The 24,928-nt window shown below is 45.8% G+C and overlaps 9 protein-coding genes across 9 annotated transcripts; 5 read left to right on the top strand and 4 right to left on the bottom strand.

The window, feature by feature from the left end:
• Window positions 1-82: 82 nt before the first annotated feature.
• On the bottom strand, window positions 83-2,378 carry PICMEDRAFT_13922 (hypothetical protein). Its single transcript, XM_019160133.1, has one exon. It carries the CDS (start codon window positions 2,117-2,119, stop codon window positions 152-154), a length of 1,968 nt encoding a protein of 655 aa, XP_019019438.1. The 5' UTR covers window positions 2,120-2,378; the 3' UTR covers window positions 83-151.
• A 513-nt stretch (window positions 2,379-2,891) lies between these two features.
• On the top strand, window positions 2,892-4,583 carry PICMEDRAFT_69972 (hypothetical protein; the record flags this gene model as incomplete). The annotated part of the gene is made up of 1 exon (XM_019163518.1): window positions 2,892-4,583. One exon carries the CDS (start codon window positions 2,892-2,894, stop codon window positions 4,581-4,583), a length of 1,692 nt encoding a protein of 563 aa, XP_019019437.1.
• A 2,993-nt stretch (window positions 4,584-7,576) lies between these two features.
• On the top strand, window positions 7,577-8,820 carry PICMEDRAFT_80042 (hypothetical protein). Its single transcript, XM_019164979.1, has one exon. The coding sequence runs from the start codon at window positions 7,741-7,743 to the stop codon at window positions 8,578-8,580; it is 840 nt and encodes a 279-aa protein (XP_019019436.1). The 5' UTR covers window positions 7,577-7,740; the 3' UTR covers window positions 8,581-8,820.
• A 65-nt stretch (window positions 8,821-8,885) lies between these two features.
• On the top strand, window positions 8,886-10,598 carry PICMEDRAFT_69969 (hypothetical protein; the record flags this gene model as incomplete). Its single annotated transcript, XM_019163517.1, has 1 exon — window positions 8,886-10,598. The coding sequence occupies one exon, from the start codon at window positions 8,886-8,888 to the stop codon at window positions 10,596-10,598; it is 1,713 nt and encodes a 570-aa protein (XP_019019435.1).
• Window positions 10,599-10,645: 47 nt separating this feature from the next.
• On the bottom strand, window positions 10,646-13,146 carry PICMEDRAFT_13917 (hypothetical protein). Its single transcript, XM_019160131.1, has one exon. It carries the CDS (start codon window positions 12,814-12,816, stop codon window positions 10,828-10,830), a length of 1,989 nt encoding a protein of 662 aa, XP_019019434.1. The 5' UTR covers window positions 12,817-13,146; the 3' UTR covers window positions 10,646-10,827.
• Window positions 13,147-13,513: 367 nt separating this feature from the next.
• PICMEDRAFT_13916 (hypothetical protein) lies at window positions 13,514-15,283 on the bottom strand. Its single transcript, XM_019160130.1, has one exon. It carries the CDS (start codon window positions 15,188-15,190, stop codon window positions 13,835-13,837), a length of 1,356 nt encoding a protein of 451 aa, XP_019019433.1. The 5' UTR covers window positions 15,191-15,283; the 3' UTR covers window positions 13,514-13,834.
• A 316-nt stretch (window positions 15,284-15,599) lies between these two features.
• Window positions 15,600-17,824, top strand: PICMEDRAFT_13915 (hypothetical protein). Its single transcript, XM_019160129.1, has one exon. It carries the CDS (start codon window positions 15,641-15,643, stop codon window positions 17,777-17,779), a length of 2,139 nt encoding a protein of 712 aa, XP_019019432.1. The 5' UTR covers window positions 15,600-15,640; the 3' UTR covers window positions 17,780-17,824.
• Window positions 17,825-18,008: 184 nt separating this feature from the next.
• On the top strand, window positions 18,009-20,768 carry PICMEDRAFT_13914 (hypothetical protein). Its single transcript, XM_019160128.1, has one exon. The coding sequence runs from the start codon at window positions 18,099-18,101 to the stop codon at window positions 20,469-20,471; it is 2,373 nt and encodes a 790-aa protein (XP_019019431.1). The 5' UTR covers window positions 18,009-18,098; the 3' UTR covers window positions 20,472-20,768.
• PICMEDRAFT_23807 (hypothetical protein) lies at window positions 20,579-24,109 on the bottom strand (the record flags this gene model as incomplete). Its single annotated transcript, XM_019162325.1, has 1 exon — window positions 20,579-24,109. A coding segment is annotated over one exon (3,531 nt), but the record flags the coding sequence as incomplete, so codon positions are not given.
• Window positions 24,110-24,928: the final 819 nt, after the last annotated feature.

Below are 24,928 nucleotides of genomic sequence, written 5' to 3'. Positions count from 1 at the left end.
ACAAAACTACAAAACTGATTTTTTCTACTTTGCTTTTGTTTATTTTTCTTCTACAAATTAGAAAAACTCTTTAATGAGAGAATGCTAAACTTAAAGAAAGGCTCTGATGTAAAATATATAAATTCAAAAACGTTCTCCCCATTTTTCTTTTTCAGAAGGAACTCCAATTCCAGTCTGTTGGAACACCCGTTATGCTTTCCTTTCTTGCTTCTTGCGAGTCTAAGTTACTATTTGTCATCTCGTTAATATGAGAATTTTTACCTTCATAGTCTTCATCAGAAGCTAAGAATTTGAGCCACTGGGTATAGCATGAAGGGCAAACCTTACAAAATTTCGAGTAGCCGGAATTTTTGAAGTTACTTTGGCTGGTGTTATGGGTATTATTAGTGGTAGAAGAGTTGATAGTGTTGTTTGAGTTGACTGTGGTGCAAGTTCCTGTTGTCTCTGTTGATTTTATGGGTGCCAACGAGCTGATGAGATGATTGTGAATAGAAGGTATTGGACAGTCATCTGGTCTTTCAAAATGGGCAAGCAAATTCAAGTTTGAGTAATGCTGTAGGCACTTGGAGCAAAAAATTTTGCCGCAATGCCTGCAATGATGCTTTCTTTTGATGACGTTGAAATTGTCAAGACAGTTTTCACAAGAATTTGTTGACGAGTTTGGTCTCCAGTGAGAATGAGACGGTTCAATGCTTTTACTGTTATTTTTCACAACAACGTTTGGTTCCGAAGATGAGTTAGAGGATGTTGGAGGTGTTGGATCTGATGAGAGCGAATGCAACGAAGTCTCGAGGTTGGAGTTGGAGGTTGTTATGCTCACGTTGGAAGTGGAAGGTATTAGTTGGCTCAAGAGCTGGTTGTGGATCTTGCCGAGAGAGGTGCCTTTCTGAGAGGCGGCTCCGTTATTTTTGGAAAGGAGCAGGGCGGCGGCTGCCGTTGTTGAACCACCTGCAGATGGCGGGGTCGTAGAGATGGAAGAATCTTTGAGTTTCTTTGCTGCTGCAGACGAAGCATTTGATGCTGTTGAAGACTGGGAATCTGCTATGCTTGAATTTTTTGTGTCGCTCCGTGAAGCCACTCTGGGGAGGTGCATGCTTGAGTTTTGGGTTGGCCTCAAGACTGGAGGAACGTAGTTGTCTAACAGTTTCATGGGTTCGTCGATCTGTTTGACGGGTTTTAGGTCGTCATCGAGTTTGATGGTTTTCTCCTTCGTTGGGGAGATGTTGGAGGAGGAGTTCGAGACTACGGACTTTTTTCTGGGCTGTATTTTGTAGGTGTAGTTTCCCGTGCTGTCGTTGAAAATGTTCCCGCTTGCCGTTGCTGTTGTTGTTGCTGTGGCTGCCGTTGAAGGCTCGTTTGACTTCAGGTCATCGTTGGAAATGGAGAACCTTCGGAGCTGCTTTGTGAGGTCGTACGCGGCGGGTTTGTACGAGGGGAGCGCCTCTTTGGCGTTGCTAGTTTCCTCGGCCAAGCTGTCGAGGGTGTGGTTGGACGAGGTGTTTGAGGAGCGCTTGAGGAGGGCGGGAGCAGAAGTCTGGCGAGCCATTTTGTTGGTGAGATGTCGTTGCTGCTGCTGCTGCTGCACATGGGTCGGGAGGGTGTGGTTGGTGTCTCTGGAGGAGATGAGGGAGGCGGCAGACATGCGCGGGGCCCTGATCTTGTCGTCGTAGTTGTACTCGAAGCTCAAGTCGTTGATGGCGTTGTCGGGGAGCTCGTCCTTGTCCTTCATGATGCCCTTGTACTTGAGGTAGAACTTGGAGTGGTCTGTGTCGTGGTTGACGGAGTCGCAGCGCTGCGGTGGGTAGTTGTGGATGATGGAGATCTGCGACGACTTGCGCTGCAGCTTTCCGTTTTTGAAGATGGGCCGTTTGTTGAAGGAGAAGCGCCTGGAGCTGTTTGTGAGGGCGGACGGCGGCGACGACGACGGCACCGTGCCGTCTGTGCTGGACTTGTAGGACGGCGGGTTGTCTGCCGCTGCGGCGTCCAGCAGGGCCGCAGCCGGTGTCAGCGGCTTGGCGGCGGCGTTCGTGCTGTTGTTGGCGGCCGCAGTCGACTTCGGCGAGCTGGACGACCCACTGCTGTTTCCTGCTGTCAGTACAGCGCCGGAATGCGAGATCATGCTGTGGCGGCCGGGGGAAGCATACAACACGGCGGTCGGGGCAGCAGACGTGTCCGGCCTGCTTCTGGTGCTCTGTGTGTTGTCTTGTGTGCTCTCCACCCCAGTCCACGCACAACCACCACGGACAAACAGAGCACTAGTACGCTGCGCAGCAGAACCCTGAACCGCCCAGCCTATCTCTACCGGACCGGGCAGAAACCTGCTAAACCTGCTATCTCGCTATCGCTCGAGCCCCGCTGCAGCAGCAGCAGCAGCAGCAGTAACCCCCTCCGGCGAGTGAGAGGGCTGCGGGGCGATAAGCCAGCGACGGCGCTGCTTAGCTAAGCGCGCACGATAAGCGCCGGCGCGCGCTGCGATTGGCCGGCTGCCGCCGGCGCGGAGAAGGGGGGTGTTGCTTACGTCAGCGCGCGCAACGGCGATGGCGTCGGGGTGACGTAAGCAGTCGGCGCGCCGGTGCTTACGTCAGCCGCCGCCGACTAGCTTTACTCTTTCCGGCTAGTCTTTTCCGGCTTATCGGCCGGCGCCCGAAGCGGCAGGCGGATTCTTATCGCCTCGGTGCAGCGCCAACCTTATCTCATCGGGCAGGCGTGCAGCAGCAGCAGCGGGTAGGGCTTCGCAGGGCTTGTCTGCCAGCAGCGGTTCCTCGTGGGTTTATCCGGGGCCTCGAGGGGGCGTATATAGGTGGGTGTGTCCCAGGAGCAGCCGGATGCCGGTTTTCTGTGCACGTTAGGGTTCGGCAGTTGTTGGTGGTTTCCAGCTGCCACCGCACACCATGTCTGCCGAGTTGAAGACCCAGAACACGCTCACGATCCGCTCGGTGCTGTCCAACGACGCGTCGCCCGCCCAGAACAAGGAGGACTCGCAGGAGTTGGCGAACCTCGGCTACAAGCAGGAGTTCAGCAGAAACTACGGGTTTCTGTCGACGTACTCGTTCGCGTTGTCCATCTCCGGGTTGATGGGCACCATCTCCATCACGTTTCTCTACCCGCTCTGGTCGGGCGGGCCCGCCGCGTGTGTGTGGTGCTGGTTTGTCGGCGCCATTGGCTGTCTTTGCATCGCTTGGTCTGTTGCTGAAATCACCTCCTGCTTCCCCACCTCGGGCGGAATGTACTATGTCATCACGCACGTGGTCCCGAAGAAGTACGTGCCGCTCATGTGCTGGATCGACGCTTGGCTCTACTTCACAGGAGCGCTCACCGGAGCGTGTTCCACGGATTTCGGGGCCGCCACGCTGCTTCTCAACATCGTGCAGTTGACCTCCGACTACACGTACACCCCTACGCGCGGCCACATCACCGCGGTCGCTATCTTGATCATCATCACCCACGGCATGATCAACTCGCTCCCGGGGTCTGTGCTCTCCAGCATCACAAAGTACTACTGCATCGTCAACATCTGCTCCACCATCGCCTTGATCGTCACCCTTCTTGCCAAATGTCCCAGCTTCAACACCAGAGAGTACACGTTCAAAAAAGTCATCAACTCCACGGGATGGGATGCCGACGGATGGGCCTTCCTTTTCGGTTTCTTGCAGGTTTCCTGGGTCATGACCTGCTACGATGCCACATCTAGAATGTCCGAAGAGGTCCACAACGCAGCATACCTCACGCCTTTGGCCATTGGCTCCGCCTTGGTCACCACCGCTCTCTTGGGCTGGGTTCTTGTCATCGTCATCACCCTATGCATGGGCGACGACATGGACCTAATCTTGCAAACCACCACCGGCCAGCCTATTGTCGAGATCTACAATATTGCCATGGGCAAGACAGGCGCCACTGCTTTCTTGTCCTTGGCCTTTGTCGTCCTATGGTTCTGTGGTGCCGTCGCAACGTGCTACACTGCCAGATCCCTATGGTCCTTCTCCAGAGACAGAGGTTTACCGTACTACAAGTTCTGGTACTACCTCGACCCACGTACCGAAGCCCCAATCCGCTGTGTCTGGTTGATCTGCGTGATCAACTCATGTTTGACATTGATCAACTTAGGCTCCACCATCGCTATGAACGCCATCTTCTCCGCCTGCGCAATCTGTACCGACTGGTCGTACATCATCGTCATCGCCGCATTTGCCTTAAACAGAGAAAAAATGGGCGTTGCCAGAGGTCCTTTCCACATGGGCAAATTCTCCAAGCCCATCATGTTCTACGCATGCCTGTGGACAGTCTTTGTCTCCATCGTCTTTGTCTTCCCTAACTACATGCCTGTCACCAAGACCAACATGAACTACACCGTCGTCATCCTCGGCTTTGTGTTTATTGCTGCCGGTGGCTGGTACGTCGCAGATGCCAGAAAGTGGTACAAGGGACCTGTCGCTAACATCGACGAAGACGAAAGGTCGATGGAGGAGGGATACGATATCGAAATCAAAAGTGCGAGCGCTGGTTACGAGGGATCCAATGGTAGCGGTGCCGTCAAACACGACGCCAAGATTCAAGTCGCTGTTGCACACAATGACTCTGAATGAGGAGCCACTCAAACTCATCCATATATTCTTTCTTCTCTTTCTATAACCCTTTCCTGTAGAGCTATTTTTTCCTTCCCTTCCTGTCCTTTTTTTTTCATTTCCAATATAGTCAGTTTCTTCCACTCCCGATCCGCATATCTCTCTTTGTGCTTATCTCTGCGTATGCTTATCTTCCCTTCGGAGTTGTGTTCTCATCAACGGTTTCTCCTTAGCTGAGAAGACGTTTGGTTCTACCGATAGGGCAAAAAAAACGCCTTAAGCGAATCTACATGCCCAATTAGGCAGGTAGTTTCACTTTCTTTGCGTGCCCCCTCCAGACAAGCCGTGCGATCACACCGCTGAGTGCGGAATTACTTGCACGAATCAGGCAACTAAATTCATGTCTCCACTATACGCCTGTGCTGGCCCTATTCCACATTACCCTATTGCTGAAGCTGGCTACTTGTATTATGCAAACAGAGTAGCGCACAGAGGCAACATAAATAATGTATAAATAGAGTAGATCTTCTCCCAGACTCCTCTCCGTAGCTTACTGCTGCATCAGGTAGCACCTACTCTTTTGTCGCTGTAAAACCCTCTCCATGGCAGCCCTAACCCTCTTCTCACCTTCATTGGACCCATACAGTAGTTTGTGACTGCGTGTTACGTAAGCGGGTCCATAGTGGAACGTCGAATGTCGAGAAGCTTCGTTGCATGTGAAACTGGCACAGATGCTCTCTTTTGATTGGCTGCTCCATCGGGGAGCCGGATCTTTTCCACCGCACAGATTGCGGGCCCGTTGAAAAGGATACCACCTGTTGCTTAATCCGAAGAAGTCTTGTGATGTTTATTGCCGGCAGTTTTTCTGTCTCTCCTTTTTTCCCGTAGTGTTCACACCGAAGATTGTCGAAATTACGTTTTGTTCATAGTTTCTTTCTCGAAAACCAATTCTCTTTGAGTAAGTAAGATTGCATCAAATCTTCTTCTCTACTACAACACAAGTTCCACAAATCATCGTATTAGTTCCTGAAATAAAAGAGTATTGCTAACAGAATGTCTTCCCTGCTGAAAAAAATTAGGCCAACAAAAAGTCTAGAAGAGGCTGCCGGCGAACAGAACGCTGATTCTAACGGATTGGCCAACTTGGGCTACAAACAAGAGTTCAGTAGAAGTTATGGGTTCTTATCAGCTTACTCTTTTGCCTTGTCTATCTCTGGTTTGATGGGTACCATCTCCATCACCTTCCTCTACCCGCTCTGGTCGGGCGGGCCCGCCGCCTGTGTGTGGTGCTGGTTTGTCGGCGCCATTGGTTGTCTTTGTATCGCTTGGTCTGTTGCTGAAATCACCTCCTGCTTCCCCACCTCGGGCGGAATGTACTATGTCATCACGCACGTGGTTCCGAAGAAGTACGTCCCGCTCATGTGCTGGATCGACGCTTGGCTATACTTCACAGGAGCGCTCACCGGAACCTGTTCTACGGACTTTGGTGCCGCCACCTTGCTTCTAAACATTGTGCAATTGAACTCCGACTACACGTACACCCCTACCCGTGGCCACATCACTGCCGTTGCTATCTTAATTATCATGACCCACGGCATGATCAACTCGCTCCCAGGATCTGTGCTCTCCAGCATCACAAAGTACTACTGCATCGTCAACATCTGCTCCACCATCGCCTTGATCGTCACTCTCCTTGCTAAATGTCCTAGCTTCAATACCAGAGAATATACTTTTGGAAAAGTTATCAATTCTACGGGATGGGATGCCGACGGATGGGCCTTCCTTTTCGGTTTCTTGCAGGTTTCCTGGGTCATGACCTGCTACGATGCCACATCTAGAATGTCCGAAGAGGTCCACAACGCAGCATACCTCACGCCTTTGGCCATTGGCTCCGCCTTGGTCACCACCGCTCTCTTGGGCTGGGTTCTTGTCATCGTCATCACCCTATGCATGGGCGACGACATGGACCTAATCTTGCAAACCACCACCGGTCAGCCTATTGTCGAGATCTACAATATTGCCATGGGCAAGACAGGCGCCACTGCTTTCTTGTCCTTGGCCTTTGTCGTCCTATGGTTCTGTGGTGCCGTCGCAACGTGCTACACTGCCAGATCCCTATGGTCCTTCTCCAGAGACAGAGGTTTGCCTTATTACAAGTTCTGGTACTACCTCGACCCACGTACCGAAGCCCCAATCCGCTGTGTCTGGTTGATCTGCGTGATCAACTCATGTTTGACATTGATCAACTTGGGCTCCACCATCGCTATGAACGCCATCTTCTCCGCCTGCGCAATCTGTACCGACTGGTCGTACATCATCGTCATCGCCGCATTTGCCTTGAACAGAGAAAAAATGGGCGTTGCTAGAGGGCCTTTCCACATGGGCAAGTTTTCCAAGCCCGTCATGTTCTATGGTTGCCTGTGGACAGTCTTTGTCTCCATCGTCTTTGTCTTCCCTAACTACATGCCTGTCACCAAGACCAACATGAACTACACCGTCGTCATCCTCGGCTTTGTGTTTTTTGCTGCTGGTGGCTGGTACGTTGCAGATGCCAGAAAATGGTATAAGGGACCTGTCGCTAACATTGACGAAGACGAAGAATCCGAATCGCAATCTACATCCTCCTCTGGGGCTAAAAACAGTAATTACGCTCCATCCCAGGTTGTTGAGGAAGAAGCCACGGATGAAAAACTTTTCGAATAGTCCGGTACTTCCTCTTTTTCTGACCAAATTTCATTTCATTCATTACCTTAAGTTTTTATTGTCGAATTCTTTTCTTGCTTTCATTTCTGCTTTGTTATTATTTTGAATCTTACTTATCCCTCTTTATAAACTTCTCCACCTATTTAGAGTCAAAAAAATTCGCCTACTCACTGTTTTCCCATTATCCTTCAAACAGTAGGGAGTCAGAATGTCAACAAAATTTTGAGTTAACAGAGAATATAAGATAGACCTTTTTTCGCTGTATATGATATGGTACAATGGGAAGTTCAAGTAGCTAATTGTGATAAATGCTCGAGACTAATTCGAAAAAATGAAAAATTCAATTTTCTCGAATGGCGTGAAGGAACTGATCATAATCTATCCAACGCTCATGATGTTGTACGGTGCAATTCTGGTTACCTGTAGTTAACTGTTTGGTAGAATATCAAAAAACTTGGTATAATACATTGGTACAATGGAGGCTTTGAAGGAGGAGATTAAGGCCGAAGCATATGCGATAGAGTCAAATGTGGAGACGCTGGTCGAAACTACACCAACCTCATCCTTGATTTTACCAATATTAGTGACTTTGCTGTTAATCCTTATTGGTGGCTTTTTGATGAAAAGACACTCTTTGATATCCTCAAACAAAAGATCTTTTGTTATATGCGGTCTTCAAGGTAGCGGTAAAACCAATCTATTTCATCTTTTGACAAAAGGCAAATTACCTGTTTTAACAGTGAGTACGTTAGAGCCTGGAAAGGGTGAACTCAAGCTAAGCGAAGAATACAGCAATCAAAAAACGTTCCAAGACATAGAGATACTTGACTTTCCTGCCAATCCAAAGCTTAAAACACTATATTTAACACCACACCTTCATGCTAACCTCAATTCAGTTCAGGGGATAATTTACATTATTGACTCAAGTAATTTTGACACCAAAAGCTGTCATCAAGCTGCCGAAGATCTTTTAGAGCTTATGAATATCACAGAAGGAAAACCTAACGGTGTCGATATTCTTGTTTTCGCCAACAAGAACGATTTGTTTACAAGTAAGAAAAGCTCCAAAATCAAAGAAATGCTAGAGGCTGAAGTCAGTAAAATCTACCAGTTGAAACTACGTGGGCTAAGTAAAGTTGATCTTGCCGGTAAGGATGGTGGTGAAGAAGATAACGATAATTTAGATTTGGCTACAAAAGATGGGAAGTTTGAGTTCCAACAACTCGAAGGAAACGTTGATTTTGCACAGGGTAATATCTTCAAAGATAAGTGGAGTATGATTGTTGATTGGATGTATGAAAAGATCGTGAACTGATTTGAGCATCTTTACCCCTTTCATAGCTTTCAGTGTAGAATACGTCTTAAGTAGGTACAACTGATTACATGTATTATCATGATTCATGTGTTCGCAAAAGTACGAAAATATTAAAGTATAAAACGCATCAAGCTTCCCTCCGAGGCGGAGAGCTCTTTTGCATAAACCGCGTCACCTTGAAGTTTTCCGTGAAGCCAGAGTTTCATTGATTGCTATAGATGAGATCTGTATGCTGCCAACTATTGTTGGAAAAGGCTTGGGCTTGATCTCGAGCAACAGTCGTCTGAATTCCAAAACACTAACCAATGGCATCAATTGTGTATCGTTGCTACAGTGGTATTCTTCTACTGGGGCTTCATGTTATCAATTTTCACCTATGCAGTAATTTCTTCCGTCCGACCCTATTACCGCTACTCTTCACAACAAATGAGGTGAGACTGGTGCATTCCATTAATTCATACTTGAAAGAGTTCACTTTGGACCAACAAATATCCCTCAATAAGATTGAAAGTTTAAAGCCTCTCGGCTCGAAGAGCAAAGAAACGTCCAAATCTCCGGATCTTCAGTATTATTCGAAGATCTCAAATGTCTCCTTCGACTTGCTGATGTCCTTCTCACTGCAGCTGATTGAACTATTCTTGATTGATATATTGGATGTGACAGACTTTGAATTTCGTCATTTTGACTGGTATGTTACGCTATCTATTTTGACCTTTTCTTTGACGTATTTGATACCAAGCTGCATACTGTACACGTGGATATTTTCGAATAACAGGAACAAGTACATTACTCGAAACCAATTACTTCAAAACATCATTGGCTTTATCGGAGTTTTCATAATATGGGGTTCGTTCATATGTATGTTATACTTTGTCACCGTTACGAAAGAAGTGAATGGGAACTTTTCCCAATTGTCGCTTTATCTGTTGTCGTTATTTGGGGTCTGTTGTCTATCCATATTGAATGGTATGGGTTGCATAATGGGGTGTTCTGACTCACTGGACTGGTATCTCGGCAAAGAAGAGCTTAAACTACAGAAAACAGAGCTTGAATTGTCATATGAGTTGAGGAATTTAGATGCTCTGCTTGCAAAATCCAATGAAAGTAAAGTCAATGATATGATTCGGGATCAGTTATTCAAAATTGATTCCCTTGCAAGAGACGTCAGCCTAATCAAGCAAAACTGTCATGGTATCCAACTTTGTACCAAATTCATGTTTTGGACCTACTGTATTTACAAGGCATTGAGTGGGATTGTACTAGCAGTGACAATGGTCTTTTTCACTTTGGGTGATATACATCGAGCAATCGACAAATCTGATGGTGTCACCACTGATTCAGAAAAATTCGGCAACGGTAGTGGAGACTTCTTATCTAGTATGATTGCAAAAATACTATTAGTTTATTTTTTAAATGACAGGAAAACAAGATCACTTTTATCATTTGATGACATTGTTGAAAATAATGAGGAGACTTTAGGACGAATAACGATGATCGTCAATTTCGTGATTTCTCTCGTTTTCTTTAGCTTTTCCTTTCAAAATGTTGTGCTAACCTTCAAGAATTTCAAGACGCTTAGTAGGAAATTAGTTGGATTATCGGAATTTGAAGTTTTCAACAAACTACGGGACAATTTTGTACGTTTAACACAAACACAGGAGACACTTAAATTCATGAATAAAGACGGGAATCTCTTAAAGTTCAACATTTTCAATGAATTGACATATTTGTTAGTTTGCGAGATTACTGGTATATATGTTGTCTCCACAGCTTTATTGTTGAACTCCGCCAATATGCCGATTCATTTATCACAGTTGTCGATAAATCAGAATGAATGGGACGCTAGGAAATCTGCTACTATTGTTTCCGATATAAATGCTAAGTTCATGAACGATTGGTTTGATAGATGGTTTGCTGTTGGGTGTATTGGTACGGTACTTGTTATTGTTATCCTCGATCAAGTACAATCAGTATACCTGAACCCTCAACTAAAATACGATGAGGAGGCATTGGCTTAGAAAGGAACAAACCGAGCTGTACCATAATATAGTTCTTTTTATGAAAAATTTAGGATATTAAAATTAATTTTTATAACGATGAAAAAAAAGGTAAAAGAGGAAAACTAAACTAAACTAAACAGAGAAAGGGAAAAGAGACAGATTATAGATCACTTAAAGACCTTGTAAACGTAGTAGATGGGGGAAAAAGAAAGAAAAGATAGAAAACATCAAACAAGCGATAGTGATACTAACTCTTCTTGTCAACGTCTTCTAGTTCGTGATATTCCTGGATAGGGGTGGTATCATCAGAATATCTCTTTGATGTAGTATTAACATCATCGGAGAATCTTTTACCGTTAGCGCCATCATCTGAGTATCTACCACTTGAAGAGTTTGATTCTTCCAAGTTATCTTGTTCGTCCATTTCTTCAAGCAGTTTTCTTTCATCAATATCCAGATCTTGGATAACCTTCTCTTCCATGTTTGGAATATCAGCCATACCGTAGATACCAATTGCGGCGCAACCAAGGACACCGGAGATACATGAGAAAACGAGAGCGACGATACCCTTGGTGGTGAAACCTGCTGGCAAGTTAACAACTTGGACGTTTTCACCAGCCAAGTTGAAGAAGTCGACACTGTTGTTGGCGGCGTTACCAACGTGACCACCGCAAGAGTTGCAAACGTCTTTCCAGTCTTCTGGCAAAGCGGTTTCGTTGGCTCTGATTCCGGCTGGGTCTTCCACCAGGACAATTGCCAAACCTTGAAGCAAATGCCATTCAATATGGCAATGGAAGAACCAAACACCAGGGTTGTCGGCCTTGAATCTGATGACAAAGTAGGACTGAGGGTTAGCGTAAAGAGTGTCTCTGACCATTGGCTTATCTCTTGGAGTGTAAGGCGCAGATTCGTTGTAGTTGACAGGGTCAGAAGCGGTCTTGTAGTTTGGACCACGCTCGACAACCTGGAAGACGTGACCGTGCAAATGGAAAGGATGCTTACCAGTATCGTTGTTGTTCAAGACAATCTCGACAATCTCGTCCTTTTGCAAGACGAAGGAGTGTGTGTTGGAACCATAGATGGCCTGTTGCAAGGAGACGGTGTCGTTTGGTGCAGAAAGAACGGTACCAAGGGCTGGAACTTTAGGAGCGACGTAGGTGATGTTGTTGAAGAAGGCGTAGTTGATACCGTTGTTCAAGTTGTCCATGACGACGTCGATGGTGATTTGGTGATCATAGTCATCGTAGGTTTCGTAGTCGTGGACAGGGGTCAACCAGAAATCGTCGAAGAACTCCTCAATGTCGACCTCGATTTCTTCAGGCCACCCGTTCGAGGCGTCGTACTGAAGATTGTTGGTGACGTTGGCGGTAATGATAGTTGGGGTGTCAAGCATGGTCATGTCGGTCAACTGCATCATGGCATAGTTCTTGGACGTGTCCTTCTTGGTCTTAAGCAAGACGTCGTATCTCTGGGCGACAGTAATGTAGACAACCTCCGTCTCGTTCGGCTCTACATAAACACCGTCGACGGCGACAATCGTGAGGTTGTGGTCTTCGACAGAGAAGTACTGGGAGACAAAACCTCCGACGTTGATGATTCTGAGGAGGTAGGTCTTGTCTGGCTCGACGTCAAGCGTGCTGTTCATGTAGCCGTTCATCAAGAGGGTCTGTGGGATTGGCTCTGCGCCGGTGGGGTTGAACACGTTGAGGAACGACTTGGTCAAGGTGGTGATGTTGTCGTGGTACCATTCGGACAACTGAATAACTCTTTCCTCGTCGTACTTTTCTGCGTAGGGGTTCTCCGGGTCACTGATGATGAACGCACCCCTCATACCGTCCATGTACTGGCCCTTACTGTGCGAGTGGTACCAGAAGGTGCCGACCTGGTCGGGCACGGTGAAGTTGTAGGTGAACGACTCGCCGGGAGGAATTTCACACTGCGTCAAGCCCGGCACACCGTCCATCTTGTTGTTGTGGTGCTGGAAGAGACCGTGGAAGTGGATCGACGTGTTGGCCACGCCCAGGCCGTTGTACAGGTCGATCACCACCCGGTCACCCTTCGTGACGTTGATGGTTGGCCACGGGTATGCGCCGTTGCACCCGACAATGTCGCTCACCTCTGCGAGCCCGTCCGGGTTCTCCGTCAAGTAGGTAGCGTTCCACTGGAAGTGGTGGGTCTCGGCCAGGACCAGGCTGGAGAGAGAGGCCAACGAAAGCAACGAGCTGGCGAACTTCATGGTGGCGTGGACAGCGGTTGTACTCGGAGGATGGAAAACGAAGAGGCTGCTTCTGTTGCTGTTGCCGTTGCCGTTGCTGATCCCCCAACATCACCGCCAGCAGGGAATGTCTCCGGAATATATATATCATCTCTGTCTCTACTCTGCGTCTCTTGCTGCTGAAAAACCCACCGGCCTGCATTACCTGCATGCTGCCTGCATGCATCCCGATACGTCGCCAGCGCCAGCTTCCGGGCCCACCGCTGCCCGCTGCTGACAGCACCCGGGGGGGGATAGTGTCCGCGCCGACTGCCAACGGTGCCGGCCGCAAGCTATGGGCCCGTCGCAGGCAGACAAAACCTACCTAGGGAGGGCAGCGCTCAAATTGGAGCCGGACAACCCACCTGCCCTGCTCGGGCCTACAAGTTGTTGCGGCGGCTGCAGACATGCCCAGGGCAGGCTGGCCGCCCCTGGACGGGCCGCAAAGACAAATAGGAGAGCGTGAAAAGCAGGATGCGGGGCGTACGCAGGTGGTGCGCGGCGGGGTCTCCGGTATCGCCGATATCGACGACGCGGCGGGGCGCCCGAGAGAAGTCTATTTTAGTCTAAATAGGCGTGGCGGCGATTGGCTGGCACGGGGGGGGGGGGCAACGGGGGGGCGGAAACAGAAGGACCGTTGGCGGGGGAGGTGCTTACGTCAGCGGGCAAGTGGCGACGGGCGCTGACGTCGGCGCACCGCTGACGTCAGCGGAGCGCCTTCTTTTGCTCGAGGTCGGGACGACGAGTGCCGCACCAGGTCCGACCGTTTCAGCCTGCTGTACGTACGTCTGGCAATCTTCCAACGCGTTTCTCCCTGGCGGCGAGATGCAGGTCGTCTCTACCGCTCATGGTATAGAACTGATATCTCACTTACACACTAATACCCCCAACCACATCAAACCTCTTGTATTTACACGCCTATTGGCCTCGTCATCAACAACACTATAAGCAGTGCGTCTGTTACTGCGTCTGTCGCTTGTCTATATATAAGATGAATGCTCTAAACGTTTCCCTCGCCCCTCTCGCCCGCCCGCGGCTCAGCACCCTCGGAGTGCACGTACACGTACAGCCCGCGCACCCCCCGCGTCAGCAGCACGTACAGCGAGTTCAGCACAATCGTCTCTACGGCCTTGTCGCGGTCGAGCCCCGCGCGCCGCACCGTGCCCGCCCGGTCCTCGTACGCCGCAGCGTTCACACTCACGGTGTCGGCAGCCCAGTCGATGTCCACGCTGGGCCCGATGATCACACCCACGTAGTTGAGGTCGAAGCCCTGGATCGTGTACACGCTGCCCACCTCGTCGATCGTGTAGTCGCGTTCGCTCCAGGGCACCGTGTGTCCCGGCGTGAACTTGTCCCACCGCAGCCGGAACCCGCCGCGGCCCGTCACATACCAGTCGCGGTCTCCGCTGATGCGGTACGGGTAGTCGTAGGTGCTGAGAATCCGGCACTGGCCGTACTGCGCGTTCTTGCTGCGCACGCGCTCGTACATCTGCTGGCAGTCGTCAAACACCTTGAACTCAAAGTGGCCGCCGAGCCGCTCGCGGGGCACGGGCTGGACGTGTCGCTGGAAGCACACCCGCTGCACCCACTGCAGCACGTCCGTGTTGTCCTCGTTTGCGTTGCTGAGGTTCATGCGGAACTGCTGCTGCAGCTCGTACTCGCGGTGCTCACGACTGTGCTGGCGCAGCACGTCTTCCAGCGAACAGCCGTGGGCGCTGTGCTCGGCCCAGAACTGGTCGGTGCGCAAGGTCTGGCGCTCGTCGTACACCACGACGGCGACCTTGCAGGTCTTCATGATCTCCGTGAGGTGGTTCTCGCCGTAGAACTTCTTGTAGGCGTTCTTGCACGTGGCGAGAAGATGCGCCTCGTCGACTATGACGAGGTCGTTGAGCAGGCGCTTGTTCTTCTGGCGGTCCTTGGCGAACTGGTTGATGTAGCTGGTGGGCCGCTCGATGTCCCGCTTGCTTAGGTACGCGAACGACCTCGCGATGCGGTGGTAGAGCCGGATCATCTCCGGGTGGTTCACCACCAGGTAGTTGCGCGTGCCCTTGAGGTCCTCGTCGCCGACCTTGCGGTTCAGCTTCTGGATCTCGTTAAACAGGTTGTTCAGCACCACAGACTTGCCCGTGCCGGCGCCGCCCTTGATGACGTACACACGCGGCAGGTCCCCCTCGCGGTGGTTGCGGATGCTCTCCTTCACAAACCGGATGATGTCGTCCTTCACCTGCACCTGCTCGTCCGACAGCGTCACGTTCGACAGCTTGTCGATCGAGTCCGGCTGCCCGGAGCCGCCGTCTTTCTTCACGTACTTCCTTGGCTCCACTGAGTCGATCTTGATCGTGCGTTTGTTGCTCATGCCGGCAATCCCACGTGTGGTTCCCAAGAACAACTGCCTTATTCCACGCCGGGCCAGCATCCTTGGCGCTTCTGTTGCCCCCTGTCTGCCTCTTTTTTCGTACCGTGTAGAAAGACACACATGGCCTTCCGCCTGTACCAACAACCCGCCTGCTCCCCCCGCCTGCCACTGTCGTCGCCTGCCCAAACACCGAGGCCTGGCTCGACGTTAAACTCCGTGTATCACTCCAAAGTCTGTCGTAGCACAACTGAAAAGTTTGTTGTTATTTTCTATGCTTATGTAATCCGCGTTTTCCGGAGGACTCCCTACACGCGTGCTCTCTTCATCTTCCTATCATCAGGCTTTTGGTGTCGCTTTTCTGTTGATGTTTCAATCGTCATTCTGGACTCCAAACCCCGTCACACTTCCTCTTGCGTCCCGAAAACAACTTGTCTTGCCCACACAGATATCATGGTGTGTGTGGATACTGACGCTCCCCCCAAGATGCCGCCCAAATCGTATACCCCAGCCCAGATACTGCTTTCTATAAACGCAAAGAAAACATCCGATAAAGACACAAATGAGAAGACGGTGGAAGAATCGAGGGAACAGATCCTGGGCCCACCACATGCCGTGCCATCTCCGGACTCAGAAAGGCTAAAATCTTCTCCTTCTCAGAAGGGCGTCAACTTGTCAGAACTATTGACAGGGAACAAAAACAACAAGAACAAACCGAAAACATTCATGGTCAAGCTCAAGGTCCCCCCGAAACAAGCACATATAGTCACCCTCAAATTTAAAGACTCCGGTCTACTGAAGAACGCCGTTTCCAAACCCAAAGTGCATGCTAATTCCTCACCACACCCTTTTTTCAAAGAAGTTTTCCAGCGACTGAAAACGAAATCAGATATGAAAGTTTTCCACAATGGAGATGAGAGGGACCAGCCAGCATCCATAGCACAGAGGTCGTACACTTTACCGAAGCCAGACAGGTCTTCTTTCAAGGTTCGAAATCTCTCGCCGCCAGAAATGCTACAACTAAAATCATTATACGATCATTGCCTGCATCTAGGTTTACCTTTGAAAACAAAGATAATCATTCCAGATCTGAGTTTCAGCGGAATTGACTTTCTGCTGTTTTATTCATTATACAAAGATATATCTTCAAGTCGTGAGTCCATACATAAAGGCTATGTCGTCACAATAGATACAGAACCAAACTTGAATATGCAGACTATAACAAACAGTTACCGGCATCTCCAGTTCGACGAAAGATACAACAAGTTTTTCGATCCCCAATATTGCCAATCGCTTGCTCAAGATACAGTAAATCAATGGTGTGATTTATATCGCCCACATGAGCACTCACGATCTCTGCAAAAGCAATACATTGCAAATGATGTGTTCAACTGGTTGACTACAGCCTTCAGCAACCTGAAAAAGGTCAATCAGGTCAAAAGGAAAGAAAAGTTGACGAAAAAGAAGTCTTCCTCGACCAAAGAACTTGATTCATTCATTGTTTTCTCAGACCACGAAGAAACGGATCATGAATTGGATGATTTCTCTACAACAGTGCCCTCCCTTATAATCGAAGGCCCTTTGGGGTGTGGCAAAACAAGCATGATCCACTCCATAGTTGACGACGAGTTGGATGGTTTTGTTTTCGAATTTAACTCCAGTCAATCGAGAGCAAGAAAGGAAATAGATTTCCATTTGAAACAGATCGGCACAACTTCTATGGTGCAAAGATCAAAATCCTACAATAATGACAAAACCGTGATTTTGTTCGATGATGTCGATCTTATCGATGATGACGATAAAGATTTCTGGTCGGGCGCTACCGACTTGCTAAGTTACTCTTATAGGCCAGTCGTATTCATCACCAGTGATTTGAAAAAAATACCCACACACATTGTCGATGAATCCACTGTCTACAGGTTTGACAAAATTCCAAAAAACGAGATCTACCAGTATTTGAATATGCTTGCGCTTTCTAGAAATTTGAATATAGACAGCAAAGTTTTGAATGAACTTTCAGCCATGGATTTGAGGAAATCTCTGATGCAGCTACAAATGTTTTCATACAATTTCGACTTGTCAAACGTGGGTTTGACAAACGTTACGGCGATCAATGACGAGGACACTACCAATGTGACCGAGCATGAGTCGAATTTGGAACAACTCAACAATATTCAGTATCAAATGGACTTGGACTACTTCACGAAGGCAGGTAAATTCAGTGATGACGCCGATTCATATATTGATGAAGACCTCGCAGGCGACCTTGGCATCGTTGAAGGAAGAATCAGCGACAGATATGAGACCGACAGAAACTCATGCATCGAGTTCTATGCCTCGAAGTATTTTTCAAACGGATCTCGTTCCAAGGCATGCAGGTACATGGACGGCGATGACTACAACAAGAAGCATCCTGCCAACACCTTCTACAGTCTTTCGAGGGAGAAGGTGGCCCTCGACTTGCTTGGGCTTGTGCGGGCAATGGCCCAAAAGGAATATACGCGTGCACAAAACAACTACCCGAGGCGCTTTGACCTCCACCCCTTGGACACCTTTGACTTGCTTCACATAAGCTCCACCACTGCTCTTTAAACAGATCTCTATAGATGTGTAATGTATGAAAGACAAAAATCCGGTTCTTTCTCTTTAGCGCGTTTCCTCTTTGGGCAGTTTATCTCCCAGCGGCGATGATTGGCAGAAGATATTGCGGAAAACAAATTTTTCTCTCCGTCGAGGAGGGAAAGCGGTAGGTGACTCAGCCTGTACCGGCAACACGCATGGTGGGGGGCCTGTTATCTGAAAAATTCACCCATTGCTCGACATGGCCGACCCAAACTTGCTGCTGGAACAGGGGGTGTAGAACGCCATACAGTACCATTCTTTGAGCCCTATCCTCGTCTCAACCAAAACAATGTTGGCATACGCTAGTAACGGTACCAGAGCAAGGGCGTTGTCTACGTCCCGTTCTTTTGCAACAGCATTAAACCTAGAATCGATCAAATCTCCACAAGGATATGAGGCTAGAACTCCACCTTATGCAAAGCTTTTGAAGAACTTGAGCCAAGTTAAGCGTGTTCTAAACAACCAGCCATTAACTTATGCTGAGAAAATCTTGTATTCACACTTGGTCAACCCAGATGAACTCGCATCGAACATCAAAGATATCAGAGGTGTTCAGTACTTGAAACTTAACCCAGACAGGGTCGCTATGCAAGATGCATCTGCACAGATGGCACTATTGCAGTTCATCACATGCGGTATGGCATCGACTGCTGTTCCTGCTTCTATCCACTGCGATCATTTGATTGTTGGTAAGAATGGTGCAGAAGAAGATTTGACCAGTTCCATTGCAACCAACAAAGAAGTCTTTGAATTTCTCAGATCATGTGGTGAGAAATTTGGCATCCAGTTCTGGGGTCCGGGCTCTGGTATTATCCATCAGATTGTCCTTGAGAATTTTTCGGTCCCAGGTTTGATGATGCTAGGTACAGACTCTCACACTCCTAACGCTGGTGGTTTAGGTGCGATTGCAATCGGTGTCGGTGGTGCTGATGCTGTCGACGCCTTAACCGGTACTCCATGGGAACTTAAAGCCCCAAAAATTCTTGGAGTCAAGTTGACTGGGAAAATGTCTGGCTGGACTTCTCCAAAGGACGTCATCACACATTTGACAGGTAAGTTAACTGTTAGGGGTGGTACTGGATACATAGTTGAATACTTCGGTGAAGGGGTGGAAACCTTAAGCTGTACCGGTATGGCCACCATTTGTAATATGGGAGCAGAAATTGGTGCTACCACTTCGACTTTCCCAATGCAGGAGGCACATTACCAATATCTAGCTGCAACCAACAGAGGCCCAATTGGAGAATTAGCTAAATCGGTTAATAATAACTTTGGTTTCCTCAAAGCTGATGAAGGTGCTAAATATGACGAGGTCATCGAAGTTGATTTGAACACGTTGGAACCAAGTGTCAATGGACCATTCACTCCAGATCTTTCGACCAAAATATCCGACCTTAAAGATACTACCAAGAAAAATAATTGGCCCGAACAAATTTCTGCAGGTTTGATCGGTTCTTGTACAAATTCTTCCTACCAAGACATGACCAGAGCTGTGTCTATTATGCAGCAAGCAGAAGCTGCAGGGTTGAAACCTAAAATTCCATTTTTTGTTACTCCTGGTTCTGAACAAATCAGGGCAACCATGGAAAGAGATGGTCTTATTGAAGTTTTTGAAAAGAATGATGCTATTGTTCTTGCAAATGCTTGTGGTCCCTGCATCGGTCAATGGGATCGTGGTGCAAATGCTCCAAAGGATGATAACGTCATTTTCACCTCTTTCAACAGAAACTTCAAAGCTAGAAATGACGGTAACAGAAAAACCATGAACTTCCTTACATCTCCTGATATCGTTACCGCAATGATCTATTCTGGTGAAATGAACTTCAATCCACTAAAAGATTCCATTGATATCGGAAATGGTAAGAGTTTCAAATTCAACCCACCTAATGGTGAAGACTTACCTTCAAGTGGTTTCATTAGAGGAAGAGAGGAGTTTTATCCTGAACTCGAACCAAAGCCAAAGCCGGAAGTAGAGATTAATGTCAGTTCCGAGTCTGACCGTTTGGAACTTTTGGAACCATTCAAGCCATGGAATGGTGAAGAACTAACGACCACTGTTATATTGAAAGTCGAAGGTAAATGTACCACCGATCACATTTCAGCAGCTGGTGTGTGGTTGAAGTATAAGGGTCATTTGTCCAACATTTCTAACAACACCTTGATTGGTGCAGTTAACAAAGAAACAGGTGAAGTGAATACTATTTATGATCTAGATGGTACCAAATTCTCCATCCCGGACCTCATGATGAAATGGAAAGAAGAAAGTAGGCCATGGATTGTTGTTGCAGAGCATAACTACGGTGAGGGATCGGCAAGAGAGCATGCAGCTTTACAACCTAGATTCCTTGGTGGTCAAATAATCCTCACCAAATCATTTGCTCGTATCCATGAAACCAACTTAAAGAAGCAGGGAATGTTGCCACTAACCTTCGCAAATGAGGCTGATTACGATAAACTGAGTACTGGAGATATTTTGAAAACTTTGAACTTAAAAGATATGGTTGAGAAGAATGGTGATAATGGTGGTATTATCAAGATGCAGGTAACAAAGAAAAATGGAGAAACTTTTGTCATTGACTGTAAGCACACAATGTCTCTTGACCAAGTGGCATTCTTTAAAGCGGGTTCAGCTATCAACTTCATTGGTGAATCTAAGAAATAGAGCTCTTTAGATTTAATTAAAGTTTTAAATATTATTATTCATTGTATATAAAGGTACATTTAGGTATCACTTCGAACTTTATGAGAAGTGAAAAGTTTTATTTAGTTTTTTTCACGTGGCTGTATAGCACAGCTCAATTTCCAACTCCTATCATCGTCCCTTGCATTTGTTTGTTTAACTTTCCATATCTCCAACAAAATTAATTCCTGAAGTACAGGCACCCCAGTAATATCAAACATATCTGCAAATGAAACATCTTGGCTTTGATCAAACTGACTCCTCAAGTTTTTGATAGTCTCGGATCTCACTATATCAGTATTCTTATCATTATAGATGGAACCGAGTTCCCCAACATCTTTGTAGGATACTTGAAGTGTTTGAATATCGGAGATGATCTCTGTAATTTTGAAGTATTTATCAATATTTATCAATTTCTCATCCAAGAAAGATTTTGTATTAGTTCTATAGTTCGGATTACCATCCACAACAAAGGTAAGGTCTTGCAAAAACAATGATAAGTAAGGAACAGTTGGTATATCTATTTTTTCTTGCAGGTTTGTAGCTAAAAAGTCTCTCAATTTCTCACGATAAGTGTTATAGTTTCTGTTTGGATGAATAATAGATGCAAGGTACTGAAATAGCTCTTCGTATTTATCCGACAGCCCTTCCCAAATTTTGGTAATCCGTGTTATCAAAAAACTTTGCAAGGATGTCATTATCGATGCTAAAGAGTTGAAATTCCTCAAATATAAACAGGATATTGCAATTTTTAGCCAGCATTTGATAGCGTGAATTCTCTGTCTCATTTGTAGTCCAGGTTTGAGTATACTTTCAATCACATAGTCGCTCAATAAGTTGGTGAAAAGAATCGATTTTTGAATATTGGGAGATAAGTTCAAGTGTAACTTCTTAGTTGTGAAATTTTGGTTCAACAATTCACCAGCCTGAATTGAACAAAACATCTTGTTTTCAATCAGTGTTAGTTGTTTAGCAATTTCCAAGCCATTAAAATTCAAAAGGGTTAAATCATCATTCAAGATTTTCCAGCTTTCTTGAGAAGCACCCCACCAACTTTCAACTAAAGTTTGAGTGTCCATAGGCTCGAATTGATTTTCTTTGTGTTTCAAATTCCAGTGCGTACCCAACATCCTCCTATACGACATAACCACCATCCTAATCATAGATATTTGCTGTTTTGTCAGTAATATGGAGTTAGAATTAGAGTTCTTCAATTCTATATCCAAGTTTAGATTCAAAGAGGCACGAATATTACTTTCAGCCTTTTGGTTCTCAACCTCCTTCAATTCATAAGTGTCAATGTCATCTAAAAAGGAATTATATGCTTCAATTTCTCCTAGTAAGCCGTTAGTTTCAGCCCCAAGAGACAGCCTAGAAAGTGTCTTTTTATGTAGCTTTGAGGAAATTTTTCTTGGTAGTAGCTGTTGATTATTTGAGATGTTGTTATAATAATTCAGCTTATCGTTAATGTTTTCAATTGGTGGATGGCCTATAAGTTTCGAAGCAGTCACAAGTAGCTGGTAAGTTTCAATAGGTAAGAAAGATTTCATGCCTTCGTTGAAAAAATTCATGATTGGGGCAAGTAATACATAATCGGACTTACATTTCCAATAACTCTCTAACCAGAACTGAAACGACTTGACAACCAGTTTTCTCCTGCTTCTTATTTTCGATTCTGAAACAGAGCTATTATAATTTGAGGCATGATTTTTATAGTCATCATTGACATCAAATCTTTTAATCAATGCATCCAATAGTTGTGTACCATCGGCAAAAATTCTAAATGTTAAAAAGAAGGTCGAAGTAAAAAAGTAGTCAGGGGGGTTATTTTCATCAGTTAACAAGAATACAAGCGCCTTGAATGAGGCACCTATGATATTGTTACTTTTCTCGGCTCTTAATATTTCTTGTTCGGCATTAAACTCATAATCAGAAATATCTTTAACATTGTCTTCAAACTCTTGGCCATTCAAAAATGGAGAGTTTTGTAAACTTTCTGACTCAAAGTGAGAAAGGAAGTCCAGGCCACTTGAACTTAATTGAACATCTGTTGACTTTCCCGCTTTAAAGACTGAGTATCTATTACTAGACCTATTTGATATCATTTTATTTCCGTTCTGTCCTGCTGTCATTGACAATTTTTTGAAACTTTTGACCTGCTTTTGAATATTGGAGTCGTTTGCCAAAGCGGTGGAACACTCTTTGATGAAATGCTCAGGTTTGATGTTCATTTCCAAATAATTTGGATATTTTCTGTTGTTTGGTAAAACAAGATCATCAGTTATGTTTACCATGTTTTTCAAGATCTTATATGCATTGGACGAAAATTCAATCATTTTGCAAGCACATACCACAACAGCACCTCCTTCTTTGGAATAAAAATATAAAACATCACCTTGATCTTGTTTAGAGATGCTAGTAGGGGTGTTAAAACCTTCATTATGATTATGGACACTTTTGAAAGAAGTATCATGAATGATCTTCATGTATGTATTTAGCTCTTCGACCAATTGTCTTAGTTTTTCCGTTTGAGAATCTAAAACTCCAATTTGACTCTTCAAATTCATTTGCGATCCTAGTTTGCCGTATTTGCTCACATTTTTTATTCGTTGCTCTTCATTCTCAGATTCATTCAAGGTATTCTTGAGTAGTTTAATGATAAAGAAAAATTCATTAACCAATAGATTTATATGCCCAATGACTATTCCAACTACCGTAAAACTCTTTGGATTGTGCTCAACCAAATCTATTCTTCCAGCAATAAGACATAAATAAGTCAAAAGTTGATTGTAAATTTCATTTACCCGGTATGAAGCAATCGGAGGCCTATCTAGATAAACAATATCGAGACTGACTAATTCAAGGGAGTTCCAAGCTAATTTGGTGTTATTATCAGTTAATGACAAACTGTTTGCCTTTTGATACTCTAATCCTTCGTCTATTCTATCTTGTTCTAGACCCCATATGTCTAGAAATGTTATTGCTTTTTGTAGTAAATGAAATGTTAATAGCTGTAGATATTCAATTTTAGGCGTAGCAATTGTCCCCATGTAGTCCTTAATTTTTCCAATCAAATCTGCCCAACCACGTAGTAGTTTCTTTCTCATTTTTCTGACAACAGGTTTCGTTTGAACAAACGAATTAGATCTTGAAATACAGTTTGTGTCAATCAGCAACTTTCTCAAGCCGTCAGTTATGCCATTAAAACACTCCACATCAAAAGTATAGCCTCTGAGTTCGCCGCCAATATAGACTGGTTTCGATTGTGGGTTCAACAAAAAAGTACCAGCATACTTCAAAAGCAGTCTTAAAGGAGTACGTGTCTGGGTCAGCTCCTTACATGACATACTTTTAATATCATCTTTTGTTATATCTGTAGCAACAGTTGACCTAAAATAATTCATCGGTACCCAACCACGTTTGAGAGAAGAAAGCAAGGTAACTTCGCCCCAGCCAGAATCATCGAGATTATATGTGAATGCAATTTCATCTTGGTCGAACGACAAGCATATCGAAGAATCATTTTCAGACTCCAACGCATCAGAGCTGAAAGCGTATAGTGATGTCACAAAGAGTGCAGATGCATCGTCCTCGTCTTCTGAATTATCAGTCATGACTGAATGTCTTTCATTGTATGATGAAGTAAAAGACAAGTCTGGGGAATAGCTTGATGTAGAAGGGGTGGCAAGTATGTTTTGAGCATTTTTTGAAGATACTAGTGATGATAAAGGCATGGTTGTCTGCGAAGGGGTACCCGTTTTAGAATCATAGTGACTTTGATAGATGGACTGGTTCAAAACAGAAACTCTAGTTTTTGGTTGAACACTATTTTTGGAAACGTTGAAATTATCGTCTTTAATGATTTTCATTTCTCTGTTGTCAGTCTTTTCAATATCTTTTTGATGTCCGTTTGTGAAATCCAATGCTTCATTCTCGGATACCAATTCATATTTGTTCACATACGTGGAATTTTTGTAAGCTCTATTGCTCCTCGGAGGTATCTGCAGATCATCTTCCTTATCTATTGTCAAACCAGGTGATTTTGCTTCGTTAATGGATTCATTCGGTAGTGGCCGACTCAAATGTTTATGTAAAGTTGGTTTGAAAGAGGATATTCTAAAGTTTCTTAGTCCTTCATTGGCTCCCGCTGATTTACGTCCCGGTACCTGAGAATAGACACTAGAGCTAATACTTGCTAGCCGCTGTGAATTAGCGCCATTTAATACATTTGCTGGGAAATCAGAGTAAACACTTGAAGAAACACTTTGTATTCTGGCACTTTCTTCTGGTGGTGGACTATCGTTACCATCATCGAATATCTCGTTGATAACTTCAGATGAAAGTTTCAGGTCTTCATTGTCAAATTCTTCATCTTTAAATGAAGCAGTAGGGGTTTTATCGCTACCTCCAAATCCATCTTGTGCGACAATAGGGGTAGA

The sequence above is a fragment of the Pichia membranifaciens genome (assembly GCF_001661235.1).
Source record: "Pichia membranifaciens NRRL Y-2026 unplaced genomic scaffold PICMEscaffold_1, whole genome shotgun sequence".
Classification (NCBI taxonomy): Eukaryota; Fungi; Ascomycota; class Pichiomycetes; order Pichiales; family Pichiaceae; genus Pichia; species Pichia membranifaciens.
This window is presented reverse-complemented; position numbering and strand designations above follow the sequence as displayed.

Coding starts and splice junctions, on each gene's coding strand:
- PICMEDRAFT_13917 (XM_019160131.1), bottom strand. CDS start 12,816: ATGAAGTTCGCCAGCTCGTTGCTTTCGTTGGCCTCTCTCTCCAGCCTG.
- PICMEDRAFT_80042 (XM_019164979.1), top strand. CDS start 7,741: ATGGAGGCTTTGAAGGAGGAGATTAAGGCCGAAGCATATGCGATAGAG.
- PICMEDRAFT_13916 (XM_019160130.1), bottom strand. CDS start 15,190: ATGAGCAACAAACGCACGATCAAGATCGACTCAGTGGAGCCAAGGAAG.
- PICMEDRAFT_13922 (XM_019160133.1), bottom strand. CDS start 2,119: ATGATCTCGCATTCCGGCGCTGTACTGACAGCAGGAAACAGCAGTGGG.
- PICMEDRAFT_13915 (XM_019160129.1), top strand. CDS start 15,641: ATGGTGTGTGTGGATACTGACGCTCCCCCCAAGATGCCGCCCAAATCG.
- PICMEDRAFT_13914 (XM_019160128.1), top strand. CDS start 18,099: ATGTTGGCATACGCTAGTAACGGTACCAGAGCAAGGGCGTTGTCTACG.